This window comes from Lutra lutra, chromosome 10 (assembly GCF_902655055.1).
Source record: "Lutra lutra chromosome 10, mLutLut1.2, whole genome shotgun sequence".
Taxonomy (NCBI): Eukaryota; Metazoa; Chordata; class Mammalia; order Carnivora; family Mustelidae; genus Lutra; species Lutra lutra.
Window position 1 is genome coordinate 98,324,998 of NC_062287.1, and position 24,963 is coordinate 98,349,960.

Genomic DNA, 24,963 nt, shown 5'->3' on the forward strand with positions numbered 1-24,963 from the left:
CCTGCCAGGAGCTGTGGGACACAGAATGGAAGAGCCTTCAGGGCACTGGGCTGTGGGCAAACATCTGAAAATGGAATTACTGCATCAAGGGTTACGCAGAAATTTCTAATAAGAAAATTTCCCAAATATTGCCAAATTGTTTTCCTAAAGTAGTCGACCCATCCACAGCCCTAGGCAGTGTAGGAGAGTGCTCCCCCATACCCTGACCTATATGTATAGGTGTAATTGGAAAATTATTTTTGCTCAAATCCCATTAGTTAAAAAAATGGCGCCTTGACAATTTGGTTTGTATCTTTAATTAGAGGTGAAATTGAGCATCTTTTCATAAGCTTATTGACTGCGTATGTGTGTGTGTGTGTGTGTGTGTGCGGTTTTTAACATACTTTTCTTTAAAGATTTTTATTTACTTAACAGAGACATACCAAGAGAGCACAAGTACGCAGAGCAGCAGGCAGAGAGGGAGAGGGAGGAGACTCCCTGCTGAGTGGGAAGCCTGATGTGGGGCTCCATCCCAGGACCCTAGGATCATGACCTGAGCCAAAGGCAGACACTTAATGACTGAGCCACCCAGGCACCCCAATTGTGTGTGTTTTTTAAAAATATTTATTTATTCATTTTAGAAAGAGAGAGCTCCCACTCATGCACGCATGCACGCAGAAGGGGCAGAGGGAGAGAATCCCAAGCAGAGCCCCAAAAAGCACAGAGGCTGTCGCAGGTCTCAATCCCATGACCCATGAAATCATGACCTGAGCAGGAACCAAGAGTCAGACACACAACCAAATGAGCCACCCAGGTACCCCGACTGTGTTTATTTTTACGAAAAGCTTGCTCATGTCTTTTGCCCACCTTTGTATTTGGCCACCTTTTATATATTGACTTATTAGAGCTACTATATTAAAGAAAATAATCCTTTGACATATCTGTCACAACCTTTTTTTAAAGTTTGTTATTTTGCTTTATTAACGGTACTTTATGGCTTTTGGGTTTTGTGTCATTCAAAGGTTTTTTGTTTTTGTTTTTGTTTTTTTTTAAGATTTTATTTATTTATTTCACAGACAGAGATCACAAGTAGCCAGTGAGGCAGATAGCCTCTGAGCTGATAGCCCGATGCGGGGTGATCCGGGGCTCAATCCCAGGATGCTGGGATCATGACCTGAGCTGAAGGCAGAGGTTTAACCCACTGAGCCACCCAGGCGCCCCCATTCAAAGTTTGTTTTTGTTTTTTTTTTTAAGATTTTATTTATTTATTTGACAGAGAGAAATCACAAGTAAGCAGAGAGGCAGGCAGAGAGAGAGGAGGAAGCAGGCTCCCTGCTGAGCAGAAAGCCTGATGCGGGGCTCGAACCCAGGACCTGGGATCATGACCTGAGCCGAAGGTAGCGGCTTAACCCACTGAGCCACCCAGGCGCCCCGCATTCAAAGGTTTTAACTGGAAAAAGGACACAATCAGATTTGCACATAAAAAAGAATAATGCTGTGTGGAAAATGGCTTGAAAGGGGTTAGCATGAAACAAGAGAAGAATTCAGGAGACCAATTATTGAGGCTCTTTCAACAGTGAGAAATGATGGCAGCCTGAACTGGGATTAGGGAGGATATGGGGAAAAGTGAATTGTGATGTTTGGACGGTTATATATTGAGGGAGAAATTCATCTGTACTCCTGCCCTTAGATTCCAGGGGAACTTCTGAAATCCTTGTGAAAAATTATTTTTCGGGGTTGCCTGGGTGGCTCAGTCGGTTGACTGTCCAAATCTCAGTTTCAGCTCAAATCATGATCTCAGGGTTGTGGGATCGAGCCCTGCTTTGAACTCCAATCCAAGTGGGAAGTCTGCTTGTTCCTCTCCCTCTGCCCCCACTTCTTGGTCTTTAAATACATATATACATACATATATAAATATATTATATAAATATATATATTTTTTTAAATTATTTTTAAGCTAGCTGAAATTGGTTTCCACCACTCTTACACAAAGTGCCTTAACAAATATACCCGCCACAACTGTGTAAAAATCAGTGTGCTATTCTCGACCACGATGTCTTAACAAAGTTTCCCATAATTTGAAGAAAAGTAATCTGGAATGTATAGTATTTTAATTTAAACCTATAATCCAGGAATGCCCCAGTGGCTCAGTCAGTTAAGTGGCTGCCTTTGGCTCAGGTCATGTTCCTAGATCCTGGGATCTAGTCCCGCATGGGGCTCCTTGCTCAGTGGGGAGCCTGCTTCTTCCTCTGCCTCTGCCTGCCACTCTGCCTGCCTGTGTTCTCTCTCTCTCTCACTCTAATAAATAAATAAGATCTTTAAAAAATAAAATAAAATGAAATAAACCTGTAATCCAAAGTGGATCTAGGTATAACATTTTTGAGTGATGTCAGAAACTGGCCAAGGCTATTCCTCTGGCTTTCCCCGTGTTAGGCCATGTTCTCCCGAATACCCCAAGAAGTGGCTCAAGGCAGTGAGGTTTCTGGGGCTCATACACACTGACCATTACTCACATAGTAGCTTCTCCTTTTGCAGCGGGTCTGGTATCACATCCTCTCTTTCCCCAAAAGAGCCACTCACCAGGTAGCGAGGATTATTCTTCCAAACATGCTGGTGCGTGGCTGAGTTTGGTAAACTGCCTCTCTGAGCTACAAATACACAATGTAATTAAAAGTGCTGGAAGGCTGCTTCATCGCCTGTAACATCTAGGTCAATACCCAAACCGCGACTACTACCAAAACTGCCACTACTTCTGTTACTACCCATCACCACCACAGGTCTTTACAAAGAATACATCCCATTTTCTAAAGAGCTTTCATATTCTAATTTCCGTGAGTTAAGCACATATTCTCCATTTTACAGTGAGGAGAGACTTGAGAAGCAGCATGGTGTGGTGGAAAGAGCAAGGTGCCCAAAGCTGCTTTGTCTTGAGGGCTCTGCTGAATCTGGCAAACTGGAAATTCAGTTTTCAACAAATTAGCAATCACTTTCAAAATGAAATAGTAAGAAAATTTAATAAGGTTGATAGAAAGAAAATCAATACTGAGACTTAATTTTATTTCTAAATACCAGGAACAAAGTTAGAAAATAAAAATATAAAGAGATACCATTTACAGTGACATAATAATATTAAGTTCCATGAAAAAATTATAAATCTTTATTGGGAGATATTAAGCAAGATCTTTGTAAATGTAGAACTAGAGTATATTCATAGGTTGGAGAATACCCCCCACAATGAAAATAAAAAAGAGATTGCAGAACCCAGTATTGGAAAACTCTCATTTCTTGTGAAATTTGATCTGTAGATTCAATGCAATTCCAATTTCCTAAACATCACAAGCTAATTCTGAAATTACATGTTAAAGGCAAGAATGGCAAAGATACTTCCGAAGAACAGATGGAGGACATGTCTTTCCAGATTATCAAGACTACTTAATGCCATATAGTGTAATTAAGAAAGGGTGGTGGTATTGGTACAAGGATAGACAGACCCTTGTATACACAGGCACTCAAGAGAAGTGACAAAGCAGATCAATAATGAAGTACTTTTCACTTCCCTTCATCTTTCCCTGGTGCTAGAAGAGCCATCATTAATTTATCCGAGAGTAACTCTCCAGTTAATCTAACCATTTACTCCATGAAGGCAGGAAAGGTGATGCTAGGTAAGAATGTGATATTTATTACCTTTAAAATAGCCATAGTATTGAAGATGATGGTACATAAAGTCTTCATAGGGATCAGGAAGAGTCTGTGAAAGCAAAAGCCGAATCAATCAGCAAAGTCCTTTCCAAGAATTCTGAAATCTTTTAACAAAAGGCACACAAAAATCTTTGCAAAGGACAACAGTTCTTGAGTTTGTGAGGACTTCTGTAAACAAACCAACTGAAAGACATTCATGCAAACTATTCTATCTTGGGGATCAAGATCTCCTGCTAGAAAAAGGTGCCACCAGAATATACCTTCTGATCTAGTAGTATTGGATTTCTGTGGAGTTCCTGGAGAGGGGGGGTGTACCGACCTCCTGCTTTAGCTCTGTTTCCAATGTTGAGAACATGTTACTTCTGCACGGTATGCTGAAGACAAGTCAGGGACACCGGCATCCAGCCACAACCCCTGCCCAGTTTCCAGAAGGGCAGCTGATTACACAGAAGCTAAAAAACCAGAACAGGACAACTGAAAAAAAAAAAAAAAAAAAACTTCCGATTTCACCCCACCCTCCTCCACCTGCGCGGCTCTCACGCGACTTTAAGAAACCCTGTCTCAGCCAATCCAGCCTCTTAAACGTACAAGCACTGGGCTACTGGTTCCTACTCTTGAGGGCCCGAGGCATACCTGAGGAATGAGGGAGGGGGGCTTGTCTTCCAGTCTGCACCTCCCGAGGCGCCCGGACGCTTGCTGCTCCCATGCTTCCCTCTCGGAGGAGGGAGATACCCCGACCAGGACGCGAAAAGGAACGTGAAAGAAATGGGGATGGAGGGATCCGACCGAGTTACCTCGGAGTAGATAAAAAAAGAAAGGTCACGGGCCCGGAGAGCGGGCCCTGAAAATGGAATTCAGGGTTTCAGGGCTTCCTGGTGCCGGGGAAGGTGGTGAGGGGGTTTCCCTGAAGAGTCGGAGAGGAGGTGTAGAGATTTCCTGGGAGGGCAGAAGGAAGGGTGCGACCGCCTCCGCTCCCCGGCCCGTCTGGGGCAACAGGGGTGTGCGCGACGCCTGCGGCAGCAGAGAAACCTAAGCGAGGCGGGAGGCCACCGCACAGCAGGGACGGCTGCCGAGCCTCGCAGCGCTCAGAGAACACGCTCCTGGCGCTAGCCCGCCACAGCTTTCTGCTAGGGTCCCGGTAGCCTAGCAACCTCGAGACGGAAGCGGAGGGCAGGACGGCGGGACTCTTCCGGGGAGCGAGGCCCCGCCCCCGGCGCCTGGGTGTGATCTTGGGAAATGTTTACCAGTGCGGCCAGACCCGTTTTTCAGACGCATTGTTCCTTTCAGGTCATGTTGCAGCCCCGCTTCTCCGGCATCGAAATTGGATTGGTGAATACAATGACAGTTAGTGGTCCATGAAAATATTCCGAACTTCTTTAAGCATGTTTCTTGGCTCGGGCTCAGGTCGCAAGATCAGCCCCTACCTTGGCTCAGGCTCCCCGAGTGTGCATAGGGTTCTCTCTCCCTCTGCCCTTGCCTTTCGTGCTATGTTGGGACTCTTGGGTGGTTCAGCTGTTAGGCGTCTGCCTTTGGCTCAGGTCCTGGGATTGAGTCCCAAACAGGGTTTCTTGCTAGGCGGGGGACTGCTTCTCCCTCTGCCTGCCACTCCCCCTGCTTGTGCTCTGATAAAATCTTTAAAAAAGTAAAAAATAGGGGCGACTGAAAAAAAAATAGGGGCGCCTGGGCGGCTCAGTGGGTTAAGGCCTCTGCCTTCAGCTCAGGTCATGATCCCAGGTCCTGGGATCGAGCCCCGCATCGGGCTCTCTGCTCAGCAGGGAGCCTGCTTCCTCCCCTCTCTCTCTCTCTCTGCCTGCCTCTCTGCCTACTTGTGATCTCTCTCTCTCTGTCAAATAAATAAAATCTTAAAAAAAAAAAAAAACTTTCCTTTAAAAAAAAAAAGTAAAAAATAGGGGCGCCTGGGTGGCTCAGTGGGTTAAGCCTCTGCCTTCAGCTCAGGCCATGATCTCATCTCAGGGTCCTGGGGTCGAGCCCCACATCAGGCTCTCTGCTGAACGGGGAGTCTGCTTCCCTCTCTCTGCCTACCTCTCTGCCTACTTGTGATCTCTCTTTCTCTCTGTCAAATAAATATCTTAAAAAAAAAAAAAAGTAAAAAATAAATCTTAAAAAAAACCCCAAACTTCTTTGCTATTCCTTAGCCTTAGGTTAACTGTCAGGTGTTGCTCAAAGGGAGCTTTTTCTCCTCTGCTTTAAAGTTGTATCTCACCACCCCATAGATTGATTTGAAAAATACACATTTTGACCATCAAATTGTCAGACATCAAAGTGCTCCATTATGTTAAGATAGTAACAAATGGGGGCACCTGGGTGCTCAGTCATGATCCCAGGGTCCTGGGATCGAGCCCCACATTGGGCTCCCTGCTCAGCCAGGAGCCAGGTTCTTCCTCTCCCACTGCCTCTCCCCTACTCAAGTTCTTTCCCTCACTCTGTTCTTTAACAAAAAAAAAAAAGAAGAAGAAGAAGAAGAAGAAGAAGATAATGCCAAAGGTACTGGTGCTCTGCAGCGGTTCCTACAAGTCTAGAAAACTGCTAGATAGTTAAAGCAAAAGCTTTAATTGCTTTAATTGCTAGTTGGTAGCCTTTATTTCTACAAATTTGCTCTACGCAAATTACAAGTTTGTATACAAAATGTCACCCCAACACCTGCATAATGGTAAAAGAAATACATGACTTCTCACTTACATGCATATAAATAGATTGGAATAAAATTCAAACTATTAATTGTTGTCTTTGGTTAGCTTTATATGAACATAACCAAAGTAGAGATTACCTTTGTAATTAGGGGAAAAGTCCATCTTCAAAAACACATAACATCGTTTCCAGGATTTTAGGTCAAACATTAGCTAATATTATAGAGTACAAGCTCCAAAATACAAGTCTTAGCACCTTCTGGTGCCAAAACCCTGTTTTCTCACCCTGTCCCCACCGCCACTCTCACCCCCACTGACTCAAGACCCTGCGGCTCTTTTTCCCGAGGGCTGTTCTTCAGTGTTCACACATGCCTTCTGCTGTATTCGGAAGAAAAAACAATTAAGACTGGACTTAAAACAAGTCTTGATTACACAATCATGAAATAATAGCCTTAGAACAGCAAAAGGATAACCAATCAGAAGTATAAAAAAAGCTTTATTAGAGCATATATACAAATTTACAAGGCCAGAAACTGGAGAAATACAAACAGCTTTAAAACACAATTTGCCGTTTCTTCAGTTTAAAGTGACTTTTACCTGATTGTGATACAATAGAAAGCACAGAACAGTAAACTGCTTTTTAAATACTGGAATTTTATGGAGAGTACATTCACATAAAAGGGAGGTGAATTTTGGAATAAGGTGAGACAATGGAGACACATTAATACATACAGTGGCTCTTGTTACATTTACTGCCACACATATGAGGGGGAAATCCTCAAAATTAAAGATACGAACACCTGCTGCTGCCTGTATTGAAATTTGAATAACGCCACTGGTACGTGAAATGACTGAGCCACCAGTTCTAGAATTTTTGAAAAAGAGATCTCTAGAGAGTGTGGCGGTCTGTCAGCACAAGAGAAACACCTCGATATACCTCAGCACTTCAGGAGTGGCAGGCTAGAAGAGGTCAGAGATTCGGATAATCCCAGTTAAGCAAAACAGAATACAGAGCTGCCTTCTTAATTGCACTTGTTCTGGATAGAAGTTAATGAGAGAGAGCCGCACTAGGAACTAAATGAGACTCTATGAGACAGAAAATCCTTCACTTTTTGTCAGCGAGTGCTCTGCTGAGGTATCATATTCCTGAATCACATGTTCCAGATCGATGAGATTAATGTACCTGATACAATGAGCTTGCCAGTGTGAGAATAAAGGCAGCCATGTCAAAGCATTCGGTCAATGTCACCCTTCAGCAAAACAGAAACATTACATTTCATAAATGTGAAAACTGTACGTGTATGCTTTTGCTCAGGAAATTCATATGCTCTCCCTCTTAACATTTATAGTTTATTGACAACAGTAAAACTGATGAAGACTCTGAACTGAACACGAAGAAGAAAAAGATCAGTAATAAAAAAAAAAACCCCACTCCCCCTGCCCACAAAACTATGTGTTTGGAGCCATTTTCCTCCTCTTCAGTCTTGCTCGCCAATCCTCAGGCAGTGCTTCAAAATTAGCATTCCTCTCTGCCATGCCACTGTGAAAACAACATACAGATTACTTCACTGGCAAGAAAAAGGAGGAAACTGTTCACAAAAACCATTACGTGACACTGAAACTCTGATCTTTATGAATGTGCTTCAAATTTCTCAACTAGGTAACAATATACTCTTCATCAAATTTCTTAATTCTGATGCATCAAAGACACATACACTCTCTCTACAGTTTCATGAACATGTAAGTGCGTATTTACTTTTATCTATCTCCTGTAACCATTAAAGCCACACTGAAGAAATACAACAATTCTTGTGAAAGTTTATCTTGGCCCCGAAGAGGTTCCACTCTTTAGGAAAGACGTATCTTAACCCTCAACTCATCGTCAGAAACCTTTGGTTTTTGAAGTTCTCTCTCTTTTTAAGAAATTTTATTTATTTGACAGAAAGAGAGATCACAGGCAGGCAGAGAGGCAGGCGGGGGCTGGGGGGTGAGCAGGCTTGCTGCTGAGCAGAGAGCCTGATGTAGGGCTTGATCCCAGGACCCTGAGATCATGACCTGAGCCTAAGGCAAAGGCTTAACCCACTGAGCCACCCAGGTGCCCCTGAAGTTCTCTTTTGAACAGTTTTATTTTTAAGCAATGATACCTCATGGCTTATTCAAATATTTTCAAAACAGCCTGAGCTCAGATTCTATTACAATAACCAGAATGGATGCATTGGGACCCTTTCATAAATTAAAATAATCTAAATACAGAATCTCTGTGATTCCCCACCTATCATCTCGAAAGTTTGCTATTTCATCATAGGAATTAATCATTACTCAGTTTCCAGCAATACTAAAAAAGACAAAAAAATAATAAGAAAACCAAATAATGGAATCATCTACAAGAATGAGGCAAAAGTGCAATAAACTGTCACTAAGTGCACCCTTAGTTTTCTTATTGTGTTGTCCCACAGAGTATATAACCTTTCAAGGGAGTAAAGTCTGGAGGCAACATCTTCATGGTCTCCTTCCACTCCATTATTATTACTATTTTTTATAAAAAGATTTTATTTATTTATTTATTTGAGAAAGAAATCACAAGTAGGCAGAGAGGCAGGCAGAGAGAAAGAGGGAAGCAGACTCCCTACCACGTAGAGAGCCCGATGTGGGGCTCAATCCCAGAACCCTGAGATCATGACCTGAGCTGAAGGTAGAGAGAGGCGCAACCCACCGAGCCACCCAGGCACCCATATTATTACTATTTTTTAAGTAAGCCCTATGCCCAACATGGGGCTTGAACTCACAATCCCAAGATCTAGCAACTGAGCCAGCCAGGTGCCCCCATCCCACAATTATTAGACAAACCAGAAGATAAATGCAAACAAACAGACAGTGGCATTGGACATTCTAATTATGATGGTAAAACTTATCGGGTAAGTAAAATTTCAGACTATGGATATTAAGAGGACCATATCCTAGAAGAATTTTCTCAAATTTGAGATTGATGAGTGAACAGTGTATTTCTAAGAACAAAAAGGAAATATAATATTCTCACTAAAAAGGAACAACAATAACAAATAAAATAAATAAAATAAAATGAATGAATGAATGAAAAGGAACACTATCGGGGGCCTGGGTGGCTCAATCATTCAAGTAGCTGCCTTTAGCCCATGTCATGATCCCAGGGTCCAGGGACTGAGCCCCGCATCGGGCTCCTTGCTCAGCAGGAGACTGCTTCTCCCTCTCCCTGCCACTCCCCTTGCTTTTTCTCTAATAAATAAATAAAATCTAAAAAAAAGAGAGAGAGAGAGAGAAAAGAACAGAACAACTAGGACTACGTCATTTCCCTAAAATTACATATAACAAGAATCTTCCAGGTTTTATTATGCTGTATGCTATGATTTATTTCATAGGGTTCCTAAGGAGACAAGTGCTAAAAGGAGGTATATAATAATTGGATAAATGGACATTTTAAGAAACAAAAAAAATTCCTTACAATGACCATTTCAATTGGTAGTTATGTATCTAAAAGTAAAAATGTTTTGAATTATGAAACAAAAGATGGTGATCCTCTCCCAAATGTGTTCACTGATGTTGCAAGTGGGAGAACCAGAAGTAATAAGTGAGAACCTAACTGAGAAGGATGTGAAATACGGTAGGACTACTTATGAGTACATTCCAGGTTATGTATGACAACTGAACGATTAGTTGCATTTAAAGAATGTTGCTCAGTTATTTACTCTATCTACCTTCAGAACCAGAAAAATAAAGAAAAATACCTGGGTTAGCTATGTTTCACTTCTTATCAAATCTCTAATGAAGTTTTCTCCCCTTCCCTTTTTAAGTCTTTTTTTAAAGTAAGGTCTGTGACCCAACATGGGGCTTGAACTCAAAATCCTAACCCCCAGATCAAGAGTCCCATTCTCCACTGACTGACCCAGCCCCCGTCCTTTTAACTTCCGTTAATTATTGTAAAATAATTTTTTTAAAAGTTATAAAAGGGTCTATTGGGTCTACCTGGTAAAGGGGATATCTGTTTTTCCTGGTATGCTCAGAGTTAAAGATATTCCTTTGCTTAAGAGGAACAATCAATAGGATAAAGTATTAAAACTTTGGTATTTCTAACTTTGAAAAAGGGTAAATCATAATTTTTACGGGGAAATAAACATTACTGTGAATTATGAACCTTTAGGTAAGTTTGAAAAAAAAAAAATTAAGGACTGTGATTCAAAGAATATGACGACTGCTCTAAAATCACCACCAACCCACTCGCATTTGTGGTTTCTTTTTACCTGACCAGCTGCTGCTGTTTCCACTCTTCGATTCGCTTCTGTGCAGTTGATTCCCGGTCCTCTTCACTAGAACTAGAGTTCTCCTCTTCATCTAACTCACGTTGGATACTCTGCCACTTCTTTACCAGAGAGGGCATTTTGGTTTTACTCTTCTTTGCCTAGAGCAAAGGTTAAAGGTCAAAAAGAAAATAATACATAAAATATGGAAATGAGACCCATGTAAGATCAAGATCTCTTCTTAGATCTAAGGAATAAAGGGACTTTAAAATCAAAAAGACAGAAACAAAATAAATCCATTATAAGTTCTTGTCAAAAATCTCTACTAACTATAAACCTAATTAATGCTTGGCTGAAAATCTAAAAACTATAAAAAAATCTAAAAACTTTAAGTGTGTTTTTATTAAATCAGGTCAGAAAATTTTCCTTTAGCCTCATTATTTTATGGAATTCAAAACTGTTGCCTTTTATCTCAACTCAGAATTACAGTGTTTCCTTTGGCAAATTTTAAACAGATGCCCTGTTTACATCAAGTGAAAAACAGCTGAGAAAAAAATGGCCAGCTTTCCTGGAAAGAGCAACATAGTCAATGGCAACAAATACTAAAAAAAGCAAGGAGATACATCAAAATATTAATAAGATCAGTTCTAAGAGGAGTTCTTATTTTTCTTCCTTTGGCTCATCTTCATTTTCTAAATCATCTAAAATAAATATGTACTTTCATAGTAAAAAAAAAAAAAATCCTGGTGATACTTACAAGATTGTAACTGCAGATGTCCAACATGGTTTGCTCTATTATCACCTTCAGGCCTCTGATCAATGGCACTCTAGCAAAGAGGCCTTCCCTGACCACCCTATCGGAGCCAATACCACCTCTCAAAGACCACTTTTTGTCCTCTAACACTGCTTATTTTTTCTCACTGCATTTTAAGCACCAAATATGCACATACTTGCCTATTTGTCTCCCCGTTCCCTCTCTTCTCCAGCCCTCCAGGAGGGAATCTCCACAAAAACAGGATTTGTTTGTTTGACTCTATACTGAATCCCAAGCTTCTAAGGAGGATATCTGACAAATCATATGCATTAGAAGTATTTTATCCCTGTACTTTGAAGAGCAGCAGAGCTAAGTCTGAAGACCTGACCAGGTCCCACACCATAAGCATGACCAGCAGGCACACAGGTGGTAGGTGTGAGTACCTGCTGCTGTGCTCATTCTGGACTGGATGTGGGGGCCCAACCTGTTTTTCTAGTCTGCACTTGTGAGACATTTCTTAAGTCTTCAAAAATCTGAGAAAATAAGTTTCATATTTTTAGTCTTTCTTCTGTTACGTAGCTCCCTGGTAACTCGATACCCTATTTTGATTATAACTCAGAGTTCTTAACTTTCTGGGGGAAACGAATGCCCATCTGTTGTGCTGACACCTTTAGTTCCCACACATGTCCCCATGTTCCAGTCTGTCCTTTCACCTGTGATACAGGCTCTCACACTGTATATACCCCCTTCCTGCAAGCTCCAGAACAGCCCACTCTGGCTTAGCAGGGAACCAACTGAGTCAAAAGTAACATGAACAAATAATGATCACATGAACACAGAGGGTTCATTGAGGTATAATCTTTCACTGAACATTGGCAACCATGATTAAAGAACAAAACTCTTAGGGCACCTGGATGGCTCAGTGAGCTAAAGCCTCTGCCTTCAGCTCAGGTCATGATCCAGGGGTCCTGGAATCGAGCCCCGCATCAGTCTCTGCTCAGTGGGGAGCTTGCTCCCCCCACCCCCGCTCTGCCGGCTTCTCTGCCTACTTGTGATCTCTGTCAAATAAATAAATAAAATCTTAAAAACAAAACAAAACAAAGAACAAAGCTCTAGGCAGTTACTCTTGTTTCATTTTGACTTCTATTGGGCTTTGTGAAAAAAAATTTTTTTATCACGTGATTCCTATCAGTCATGGGAAAATTAGTTATGTTTTAGAAGTTTATTGCCAATCACAATCAAAACCATGGATATAGAATTGCATTGACTGTTTAAGCACATTTTCATAGGGGAACACTGAAGTCAGATGAATAAAGACTGAATGGTTAGGACTTATTTTCTAGTAAGCTGCACACAAAACTCTAGCAAAAAGACTGAAAACTGGGGCGCCTGGGTGGCTCAGTTGGTTAAAGCTCTGTCTTCGGCTCAGGTTGTGATCTCAGGGTCCTGGAATGGACTCCCTGCTCAGTTGGAAGTCTGCTTCTCACTCTGCCTCTGCCCCTCCCCCCTACTTGCTCTCTCTCTCTCTCTCTCTCTCTCTCAAATAAAATCTTAAAGGGAAAAAAAGATTGAAAACATGTATTTCAAATATTCCCGAATATGAGGCACTAAGTATATCTTTTACATATATATATGTATATATATAATTTCATATATATTATATTATATATTATATATATATATATTTACATATATATATATACATATATATAATTTTTTTTAAAGTAGACTCCATGCCCAGCAGGGAGCCCAATCTGGGCCTTGAACTCATAACCCTGAGATCAAGACCAGAGTTGAGATCAAAAGCTGGATTCTTAACCAACTGAGCCACCCAGACGCCCCTATATATATATTTTTTTAAGATTTTATTCTTATTTTAGAGAGAGAGAGAGCACACGCATGCAACACATAAAGGAGAGGGGCAGAGGAAGAAGAGAGAGAATTCCAGGCAGATGCTGCGCTAAGCACGAAGCCCCACGTGGAGCTCAATTTCACGACACTGAGATCATTACCTGCGCTGAAACAGAGTCAGACACAAGTGACTGGGCCACTCAGGTTCCTCCATTTTATATTCTTTTAAAATGGCGTATACACAACAAAGAGGCCATCATTTGTTTCAATATTAAGTATGTAAAAATAATACATTACCAAGTTAGAATTCTCGATTTTTCAAGACCATAGAAGCATGACTGGCTAAAAAATTACTTACTGCAGTAAAAGAGGCAGAAGCAATTATTTCTGGTGGGTCAGCAAAAGGAAGTCAAGGAAGGCTTCACAAGATAAATGATTCCCAAGAACTGGCTGTTCTAACATTTAATTGTGTAAAGAGCAAACAGTATTGGGACTGGTGGACAAAGTAAAGGCAGGGAGGTGGTAAACAGTATTTTGACTCAGGAGAGCTGTGTATACTTTGGTGTAGAGCTTGACATTGGTCTACTTTACACACTGTCTTGTTATTATTGACTGCTCTAATCACTTCATTTCCAGATAATTTCTATCTGAAAACATGGTACCAAGTTGGACAAATGGTTTAATCTGGAAACATTGTCTATTTTGTGTGAATGCAGAACCCATTCAAGAAGATTCTCTGAACCATTGTAAGGCAAATGAATTTGCCCTGTTAATCCTCAGGGCAAAAGACTAAAGTTGAGGTAGAAGAGAAAGTGCTAGCACAGAGGACAAAAGCTGATGAGAAAGTTGTTTTTTGTTTTTTGTTTTTGCAGGGCGCCTGGGTGGCTTAGTTGTTAAGCGTCTGCCTTTGGCTCAGGTCATGATCCCAGGGTCCTGGGATCAGCCCTGTGTCAGGCTCCCCACTCAGCAGGAGGCCGGCTTCTCCCTCTTCCACTCCCCCTGTTTGTATTCCCTCTCTCTCACGGTCTCTCTGTCAAATGAATAAAATCTTTGGAAAAAAAAAGAAAGAAAGAAAGTTTTTTTGGTAATCAGGACATTCCAAAGTGGCCGTGAGTGTGACATGACATCAGAATGATGTCTCCAAACCCTGTTTCCTCACAGAAACATTACTGTAAACATAAACTGACTAAAATGGCTTTATAGGAACTCTGGAAATGAACCAAAGATCTACAGCAACCAAGAGAACACTCAATCAGAAGCCATACTTCGGGGGCGCCTGGGTGGCTCAGTGGGTTAAGCCGCTGCCTTCGGCTCAGGTCATGATCCCAGGTCCTGGGTTCGAGCCCCACATCAGGCTTTCTGCTCAGCAGGGAGCCTGCTTCCTCCTCTCTCTCTGCCTGCCTCTCTGCCTACTTGTGATTTCTCTCTGTCAAATAAATAAATAAAAACCTTAAAAAAAATAATAAAATAGAAGCCATACTTCGGGTGCCTGGCTGGCTCAGTAGGTAGAGCATATGACTTCTAATCTCAGAGCTTTAAGTCTGAGCTCCATACTGGGTGTAGATTATGTACACACAAAATCTTGGTGAAAAAAAGAAGTAGTAGTAGTAGCCCCACTCAAAACAATAGGAAATTCTGTGGCTTGTCTGCTTGCCTATGTGCACCACCCTCTCCCACATGGTTGGGGTGGAACAGCCAATTCTCAGTTCCCTCCTTCAGGAGGGAAGGAAAAGAGTAAAATGTTCTATCCTGGCTGTGGCTGCCTGAAGGACTGGTTTCTGTAACTGCCTGAGAGCTCAAGTAGGAATGGCAGTATGTTTTGCTGGATTTCAGGTTGGAAGCCATGAAAGGCAGTGGCAGGTATTATGGCATGCGAAAACCATGTGGAAACTGCAGTCATGTGGACACCTGGAAGCAAGAGATTAGGGGCAGAAGAATACTATACAGCATGTAAGGCTCCTAAAAGCAGGTGTGAGACTCTTCGGAAAATTAAAATTAAATGTATACAGGGGAATGAGAAAAAAAGGAAAGCATAAATCCAGGGAATACAAATGCCCAGAAAAGGCCCCAAAAGATCTTGACCCTTCATACAGGACTCATTAATGAAGTTCTTTCCACAAATATAGCAAGGCTACAAAGACTGGGAGAGAGAGTTGTTTTCTCAAATGCCTAATTTTCAATACAGGAAAAAAAAAATCACAAAACTGGGAAACTGGGAAACATACCCATTCAAAGGAAAAGAAAATTTCTAGAAACCAACCATAAACACATGCTGAAGACATACTAGACAAAGACGTCAAAACAGTTGTCTTAAAAGTGCTCAGGGGCGCTTAGGTGACTCAGTTGTTAAATGTCTGCCTTCAGCTCAGGTCATGATCCCAGGGTTCTGGGACCGAGCCCCGTATTGGGATCCCTGCTCAGGAGGAAGCCTGCTTCTCCCTCTCCCACTCCACCTGCTTGTGTTCCCTTTCTGGTTGTGTCTCTCTCTGTCAAATAAATAAATAAAAATCTTAAAAAAAAAAAAAAGAGTATAAAGCTAAGAAAAAGAAAAGTTTTAAATATGCCCCAAAAGCTAAAGGAAAACACCAGCAAAGAACTAAAGGAAATCAGGAAAGTTATACATGAACAAGATGAGATTATCAACAAAGAGACAGATATAAAAAAAAAAAAATCCAAAGCAGATAAAAATTCTGAAGTTGAAAAATGTGAACTGAAAAATTCATTAGCTCAACAGGAGACTCTGATAGGCAGAAGAAAGGATCAGTAAAATTCATGGTAGGTCATTTTAAATTACTGAGTCTGTGGAGCAAAAAGGAAAAAGAATGAAGCAAAGTGAATAGGGCCTAAGTGACTTATAATACACTCAAGTGGACCAACATATGCATTATGGAAGTCCCAGGAGGAAAGGGGCAAAACTCATTTTAAAAATAGCCACAGGGGGGCACCTGGGTGGCTCAGTGGATTGGGCCTCTACCTTCCGCTCAGGTCATGATCTCAGGGTCCTCGAATCTAGCCCCATATGGGGCTCTCTGCTTAGCAGGGAGCCTGCTTCTCCCTCCCTCTTTCTGCCTGCCTCTCTGCCTACTTGTGATCCCTTGTATGTCAAATAAATAAATAAAATCTTAAAAAAAAAAAAAAAAAAGCCACAGGGTGGCTCAGTTGGTTAAGCCTCTGCCTTCAGCTCAGGTCATGATCCCAGCATCCTAGGATCAAGTCCCACATCAGGCTCCTTGTTCTGCTGGGAGCCTGCTTCTCCTTCCGCCTGCCACTCTGCCTGCCTGTACTCTGTCTCTCTGACAAATAAATAAACAAAATCTTAAAAAAAAAAAAAAAAAAAAAAAAAGCCACAGGGTGCCTGGATGGCTCAATCACTTAAGCATCTGACTCTCGATATCAACTCAGGTCTTATTCTCAGGGTCATGAGTTCAAGCCCCATACTAGGCTCCATGCTGGGTATGGAGATACTTCTAAAAAAAGTAGGAAGGAGGCACACCTGGCCGGCTAAGTTGTTAAGCTTCTCTTTTTGGCTCAGGTCATGACCCCAGGGTCTGAGAACTGAGCCCTACATCAGGCTCCCTGCTCTGGTGAGCCTGCTTTTCCCTTTCCCTCCCTGCTGTTCCCCGGTTGTGTGCGCATGCTCTGTCAAATAAATAAAATCTTTAAAAAAAATTTTTAATTACAAAAACAAAAGTGAAAGAAAAAAAATAGGCAAAAACTTCCCAAATTTAAGGAAGACATGGATATACATATCCAAGAGGTCTAACAAACTTCATGTAGTGTAAACCCCAAAAGACCACACTGTGACATAACTTATCAAAAGCCAAAGAGAATCTAAAATCAAGGCAAAAAAAAAAAAAAAAAAAAAAAAAAAAAAAAGTGACTTGTCATATACAAGGGATCCTCAATAAGATTATCAGAGGATTTCTGGCAGAAATGACATAGGCCAAAAGACAGTAGAAGGATATATTTAAAGGGGTGAAATTAAAAAAAAAAAAATGAAGCCAATTCAGAATTCTATACCAGGTGACACTTTCCTTCAAAAATAAGGAAAAAATTAAGATGTTCCCAAAATTAACAAAAGCTGAGGGAGTTCCATACTGCTTGACTTGCCTTGTAAAAAATGCTTAAGGGAGTGGAGTCCTTCAAGTTGAAATGAAAAGATGCCAGAAGGTAACTTGTCATACAAAAATAGAAAATTCTCTGGTAAAGGTAAATACATGAATGAATATAAAAACCAGTATGATTATGATTTTGGTTTGTAACTCTACTTCTTATTACTCTTCTCAAAATTTAAAAGGCAAAGCATAAAAATACTTTAAAAACTACATTAATGGGTACAACATATAAAGACGTAATTTATAACACCAGTAATGGAGTGCGGTGCAGCTATATAGCTTTTTGTCTGCAGTGCAGTGTATTAGTTTAAAATAGATTATTGTAACTTCAGCACATTATATATAATACCCACAATAACCACAAAGAAATAAACAGAATATATGCAAAAAGAAATGACAAGGGAATCAAAATGTGTCACTGTAAAAAAAGTCAACTAAACACAAAAGGCAGCAATAAGAGAAGAAATGAGGATAAAAAGCTTTATAGGGAATCTATAGAAAACAAGTAACAAAATGGTAGTGGTAGGTCCTCCCCTTTTAGTAACTACTGATAATAAATTTGTAATTTACTGATATAAACGAAACTCTCCAATTAAAAGTCCTATACTGGGATGCCTGGGTGGCTCAGTTGGTTGGACAGCTGCCTTCGGCCCAGGTCATGATCCCGGAGTCCCGGGATCGAGTCCCGCATTGGGCTCCCTGCTCCACGGGGAGTCTCCTTCTCTGCCCTTCTCCTCACTCATGCTCTCTCTCACTGTCTCTCTCTCAAATAAATAAATAAATAAATAAAAGTCCTATACTGCCAGAATGGATGTAAAAAAATAGAATCGTGGGGCACCTCGGTGGCTCAGTCAGTTGAGCATCATGACCTGAAGGCAGATGTTTAACTGACTGAGCCACCTAGGTGCTCTAAAAAAAAGTTTTTTTTTAAATTTTGTTTGAGAGAGAGAGAGAAAGAGACAGCATGAGAGGGGAAAGGGCTGGAGGGAGAAGCAGACTCCCTGCTCAGCAGGGAGCCTGAGGCGGGACTTGATCCTAGGACTCCAGGATCATGACCAAGCAAAAGGCAGTCACCCAACCGAGCCACCCAAGTACCCCAAAATTTTTTTTAAATAGAAACTTAGATTTACTCTACCTTATCTTTCTTTCCTTTTTTGGTCTTCTCAGGTGGTGGCACTTTGGGAGCTGGTGGTGGTGGAGGAGGAGGAGGTGGAGGAGGAGGTGGTGGTGGTTCAATAATGGCAGTGGTAGGCACAGCACCTCGGGCTGGGACTGGCTGCAGTGTGGGAGCAGTCACTGCCATTGGGACAGAACATTCCGTGTAGCTCATAATTGCAGGAGCTGATGCCAGTCCTAGGTAATTTGACTGCAGGCTCATTCCTCTGGCTTGATGACCCATTCCTGTTGCTGGATGGCTAACTGATATTGCCTGGTGTCCAATCCCTGCTGCCTGGTGACCTAACACGGAAAACATAAAACAAGACTGTAAGAAGGATATTGTGACAAGCAAAAATGAGGAAAAGACAGAAAAGAGAACTGGGGGTTAGATCACCTATGAAATATCAGTACACCCATTCCTCAAAAAATATAGCCATAGGGCACCTGGGTGACTCAGTTGGTTAAATGTCTGAGTCAGGTCATAATCTCTGGAAGGTGAGATTAAGGCCTACGCTGGGCTCCACGCTCAGCAGGGAGTCTGCCTGAGGATTTCTTTCACTCTCCTCCTCCCCAACTCTCAACTAAATAAATCTTAAAAATATATATATAGAGAGAGCCACAGGAGCGCCTGGGTGGCTCAGGCAATTAAGCGTTGGCCTTTGGGTGAGGTCATGATCCCAGGGTCCTGGGACTGAGTCCCACAATGGGCTCCTTGCTCAGCTGGGAGCCTGCTTCTCTCTCTGCCTGCTGCTCCCCGTGCTTGTGCTCTGACAAATAAATAAAATCTTAAAAATAAATAAATAGATAAACAGGTAGACGGACTCATGATCCTGACTGAGTTCAAGAGTTGCATGCCCTACCAAATAAGCCAGCCAGGCACCCCCACAGTAAGGTACTTAAACATCAAAATTACTGAAATCAAAGAAGTGCACAGAAAACAATCTGGAAGGATACACAATAGTTTTCAGTAACTAGAAGAAACATATAGAAAGAGATTTTTGTTTTGTTTTTTTGTTTTAAAGATTTTATTTATTTGACAGAGACTCAGTGAGAGAGGGAACACAAACAGGGGGAGTGAGAGAGGGAGAAGCAGGCCTCCCACTGAGCAAGGAGCCCGATGCAGGGGTTGATCCCAGGACACCGGGATCATGACCTGAGCTGAAGACAGCCGCTTAACGACCAAGCCACCCAGGTACCCCTAGAAAGAGTTTTTAAAATGAAGACTTTGGGGTGCCTGGGTAGCTCAGTGGTTAAGTGTTGAACTCTTGATCTCAAGGTTGTTGAGTTGAAGCCCCACACTGGGCTCCACACTGGTTGTGGCATCTATAAACAAAATAATGAAGTGAAAAGCCTTTACCTGACATCTAATCCTGAAAACAAAGATATAAGACATTGAGGAAAACATTTTATTTTATTTTTTTTAAGATTTTATTTATTTATTTGACAGAGAGAGATCACAAGTAGGCAGAGAGGCAGGCAGAGAGAGAGAGGAGGAAGCAGGTCCCGTGCGGAGCAGAGAGCCCGATGTGGGGCTCGATCCCAGGACCCTGGGATCATGACCTGAGCCGAAGGCAGAGGCTTTAACCCACTGAGCCACCCAGGCGCCCCGAGGAAAACATTTTAATCACAAGGTTTACCTGCAGCTATAGCTGACTGGCTGTAGAGTACTGGAGAACTACCGATGGTAGCTGATCTCTGAACTACTGCAGTACTAATTTCTGTAGCTTTTCTTTTTACTGCTTTAGTGGAAGGCGAACTAGAGACAGCAGAGTCAACTGAACTCTGAAACAAAGAGAATCTAGTTAGTGGCTCAAAGTCCTGATTAAACATCCTCTTCTAAAACAAAACATGGTGTCAAATCATACCCCAGTCCCCAGAAACTCTTCAGAATGCCAAACAGTATTTCTCACCTGGCTAGTTACAACTGTGGTTTGTGTTGAAGGTTTCAATGGAGTATCCTCCTCTGTTCCTGGGGCAGGAGGCTCCTCACTTCCCTCATCCTCCATCTCTACCTCCTGGATCTCACCATCTTCTACAGGAGGAGGGGGCGGGGGAGGGGGAGGAGGGGATTCTGGGGGCGGAGGTGGAGGTGGTGGCATTTCCAAAGGTAATGGAGGTTGAAGCACAGGCACATTTGACTGAAGGAGGGTCCAGAATGGGGTAAGTGGCATGAGTGATGAAGAAGAAACTTGGCCAGAAAAGGACTCTTTACAAAGAGAACCTACAAAAACAAACAGGAGTCAGGGCAAAGGCAAGACAAAAACTCTGTGGCTTACATTCGCACCAATGTTCAAGTGACTAGTGAGACAAAATCAGACCCCCAGGCATCTACTCTACACTGAGGTCACTGAAATATTAAACAATTCAGTTCAAAAATGACTACCATGGAAAAATGTATTTATGCACCTCATAGTATTTGCCCCAGCTATATTATATACTAGTTTTGTTCTTTGGGTCCAGATTTATGGATGAATAAATGAAGCACACCACATCAACTCAGTGAGAAATCTGGTCATCTGAACCTGATGTTTCTTATTTCAAACATTCATAGTTTCAACATACACAACTAGAAGGCAAAACTCTGGGTCTTTTTAACTTCAAAAACAAAAAGGGGAATGAATAATGTGCATTTGTAATACTGATTCCATGTTATTTTATTTTTAAGTGAGCTAGATGACTGATTGGGAATGACCCAGAGAAGCACTCATTCAAAGCACCTGTTCTGAATTCTACTTTTTTTAATTAATTTGAGTTACTAGATTTTAAAAATCCATTTGCAAGGTGCTCTTTCTTGTCAACTTTATCATTCCTTTGCACCTTTTAATGAGTTACACTTGCTGAATCACAGCAACACAAATCAAGAAGGGCAATTTTTTTGTAATGAGAAAAGGGAAATTTAGAACAACAAATCTTCAAGGTACATGATAATGAAGGCACACATGAAAAAGGTGTTTGAAGACCCAGAGGATGTGAAATTGATGCTGGAGTCTGAGTTAAAAAGAAATTATAAGTAAAAAGCTGCAGAATCAGTTCTCAAATTCTGCAAAAGCCAGTTAATTCTTTTCCTTTCTCTCCTGGGAAAAGCTTTAAGGGTTAAAGAAAATAGGAGGATATACTTACTTGTAGCCTTCCCCATCCCTCTTTATCGTCAATAGGGAAGTTTCACAATATATGGGACTATTAGATATATATCCCAGGAATGCTGAAGGGAATTTTCTCCCTAAAAATCATAGAATTTAGGAGTAGAAGAGACATGAGAAACCATCTAGTTCAACTCTCTCATTTCAAAGGTAATGAAACCCAGGAGGAAAATGACTTGCCTAAGATCATACAGCTCTCAGTGGCCAGGTCTGACTCCTAGTCTAGTGCTATTTTACCAAGAAGTCCTGGTGAAATGACAGAGGTCTAAGAGCTTTAGAAATCACAGCTAGATAAATCTCACTTCTCACGGAGAAGAGATCCAAATGTAATCACCTGTTAAATTTCATGGTCAAAAGTGGTGGATTAAATAAGGGTGCTATTACCAAAGTCTCTCAACAAGGATACAACCCTTTACCTTGGTTGCCCCAAAAGACACCACACTGGTTCTCAACAAGGTAAAACCAAAGCCACCATAAACCATTTGGCTTTTAGGACAGCTTTAGTTTTTATGGAGCAGATATGTAATATATTTTTGTAAAAGACTTTAAGAGGATGATTCACAAAATTCACTGTAATTATTTTGAGAAGTTGATTAAAGGAAAAGAGTGCTGAAAAAACAGTCACCAGAAAACAAGAATGCAGTTTTCCAGCTAAAAGACTTCAACCGCCTCACCTGACTTTTATATTTGGTCATATCTAATATGAATTTACACACTAACTTTTAGATGAATAAAGTCCAGGTATGACCAAGCAGTCTACTATATTACATAATAACAGAATATCAAGATCACATCAGAACCCAAGAAAATAAATACTGAGAATTAATAACTTAGCAAACTTCTAAATTTTCAACATCTGGTAGATAAATCAGCAAGTCAAATTTTACACTCTCATCTAAAAGCGTAATACGATATAGATATGCTTATGATGATAATGTGCTGCTATACAAAGCAACTCAAGGAAATACAGGTTCAAATTTAATAATGTGGTTTACAACCTCCAGCAAAGCCAACCAGAATTAAACTTTGTGTAAATATGCGATAAACTAGACTTGATAAATTTAGCAGCAAACAAGAAGCATTTCTGGTTAATATCTGAATCCCATATTAAGTTGCTCAAAACACAAAAGCTGTATGTTAATACTGATAATTATCTCCTTTAGCTTAGACACAAAAAACTTAAGAAATATCCATTTGAATATCCAGGGATGTTCTATTGCATATTGCTTCTCTTCATTTCTAAATATAACCCAGTTGGTATATTTTGCCATTTAAGGTAACATTTAAGTCTAAAGTTCAAGGAGAGATTAAAGGTAAACACAGCTTTTATTATACACTAATAAATTTGAAAACTACAGGCTTAAAATAGTGTGGAGACACAAATTTTGAGCTCTTCAACAACTTTTTCCTATGCATCTTTGTTTTTATTTGAAGGCAGGCTTCCTTTACTGTTTTCCTGTATTGCTCCAAAGAAAACTTTTGCTTAGTATTTTGAACCAAGAGGAGAGTTTAACAATTTAAAGCAAGAAGTTATACAAAAAAAAAAACAGATCCACGGACTTCTGAAAAGCAGCTAAATTTAACATAAATGACAAACATTTTAGACATCACTTGTCTTTAGAGACAAGATGTTAAATTTGAACAATGAACAAGGATTAAAAAATGAACAGAACTTGGAAACTTCCTTGCTCTGCACAATGTAATTTTTCTTCTCTTAAAAGATGGTTTTAACCACTGCTGAGATGACAATGACAAACAGAATATATTAAACAAACCTTCTTTATATGCTTAAACTAGTAATCAGAAATACTCTCAAATCCCAAAGACCTTAGTGTAAGATTTGGGTTTTATTTAAATCAAGTTTATCAAAGTTTTAGTGGCTCTCATTAAAGAGGCTTAAGAATATAAGCAGGATTATCAGTGGCTTTTTCCTACAGCATAATTAGTTTTGTTTTAATCAGACAGGAATGTCTCCAAGTCTTCCCTTTACCACATGGTACCCAACTATGTTTGTCATCAACAAAAGGAAAAAATAACTTTTAAGTCTAAGGTGTTCAGAGAACACTTAAAGAATTAGTAATCCTGGAATATTCAGCTCTGCAACATACAAGGGACATCAGACAGTGCTCAGGAGTAGTCTTCTTCCCAGAACTACATCAAGCCTCTTCAGTTCACTAACTACTAAAAAGCAAACAAGTGATAAAACCAACTTATGAGACATAGCTATCTTTGCTACTGAAAGAAGGGGAAAAAAAAAAAATCAAAAGAAAATCTCTTGGTGAGAATGTTAGTAAAATACTCTAACTTGAGAAAATATATTTCTGAAATACGAAGTAAAATCAAAATACCCTTTGCTATGTGCAAAATTAGCACTGTAGCCAAATGTGGCTTTTTAGTCAGTGATCTGATAATTATCCCTAGGCTATTTAAGAAATGAACAAAACCATTTGGTAACACAACCACTTTCATTTGGTACATTATCAGAACTTTCTGTTTGGGATCAGGGAGCCAAATAAATACAAAAGTATCGGGGGCCAGGGTGGCTCAGTCACTAAGCATCTGCCTTTGGCTTGGGTTATGATCTCAGTGTCCTGGGATTGAGCCCCACATTGGGGCTCCCATAGGAAGTCAGCTTCTCCCTCTCCCACTCCGCCTGCTTGTAGTCCCTCTCTCGCTCTCTCTCGCTCTCTCTCAAAGAAATAAAATATGTTTAAAAAATAAATAAGTAGGGGCGCCTGGGTGACTCAGTGGGTTAAGCCGCTGCCTTCGGCTCAGGTCATGATCTCAGAGTCCTGGGATCGAGCCCCGCATCGGGCTCTCTGCTCAGCAGGGAGCCTGCTTCCTCCTCTCTCTCTGCCTGCCTCTCTGCCTGCTTGTGATCTCTCTGTCAAATAAATAAATAAAATCTTTATAAATAAATAAATAAATAAATAAATAAATAAGGGGTGCCTGGGTGGCTCAGTCATTAAGCGTCTACCTTCAGCTCTAGTCATGATCCCAGGGTCCTGAGATCGAGCCCCCATCACGTTCCTTGCTTGGCAAGAAGCCTGCTTCTCCCTCTCCCACTTCTCCTGCTTGTGTTCCCTCTCTTGCTCTATCAAATAAACAAATAAATAAAATCTTAAATAAATAAAGTATCATTTTTGATAAGCAGAGGACAAAAAAATTCAGCTCTTCACTCCCTAAGTTACCAACAAATTCCATGTCTTTATTATTAAACCTTTACATGCAAAAGGTTTATTCTTTTAAAAGCCAAACCATAGACTCCTGCTTTATTTGCTATTATTTTAATAAACAGCTACCAGTTTTTCAGATCAAAATGGTTGCTAATCATAGTACTATGTTTCA

At 40.8% G+C, this 24,963-nt stretch overlaps 2 protein-coding genes across 11 annotated transcripts in view; both read right to left on the reverse strand.

Annotated features, from left to right (window-relative positions):
* The window catches only part of AGBL2 (AGBL carboxypeptidase 2), a 43,266-nt gene extending 38,418 nt beyond the window's left edge, over positions 1–4,848 (reverse strand). For 5 of the 9 annotated variants that reach the window (XM_047690628.1, XM_047690624.1, XM_047690625.1 and 2 more), the window contains exons 1-4: positions 4,312–4,848; positions 3,998–4,130; positions 3,664–3,727; positions 2,493–2,627 (exon numbers count right to left, since the gene is read on the reverse strand). In XM_047690628.1, the coding sequence (XP_047546584.1) occupies positions 2,493–2,627; positions 3,664–3,727; positions 3,998–4,033 (235 nt within the window). In that variant the 5' untranslated portion in view covers positions 4,034–4,130; positions 4,312–4,848. Of the gene's footprint in view, positions 1–2,492; positions 2,628–3,663; positions 3,728–3,938; positions 4,131–4,311 lie in introns of those variants that run through there. The other 4 variants (XM_047690631.1, XM_047690627.1, XM_047690626.1 and 1 more) reach the window with 3 other exon arrangements.
* Positions 4,849–6,802: 1,954 nt separating this feature from the next.
* Positions 6,803–24,963, reverse strand: part of FNBP4 (formin binding protein 4) — a 42,657-nt gene continuing 24,496 nt past the window's right edge. For both annotated transcript variants that reach the window (XM_047690622.1, XM_047690621.1), the window contains exons 13-17: positions 20,386–20,696; positions 20,113–20,257; positions 18,453–18,775; positions 10,601–10,758; positions 6,803–7,866 (exon numbers count right to left, since the gene is read on the reverse strand). In XM_047690622.1, the coding sequence (XP_047546578.1) occupies positions 7,776–7,866; positions 10,601–10,758; positions 18,453–18,775; positions 20,113–20,257; positions 20,386–20,696 (1,028 nt within the window). In that variant the 3' untranslated portion in view covers positions 6,803–7,775. The remainder of the gene's footprint in view (positions 7,867–10,600; positions 10,759–18,452; positions 18,776–20,112; positions 20,258–20,385; positions 20,697–24,963) is intronic.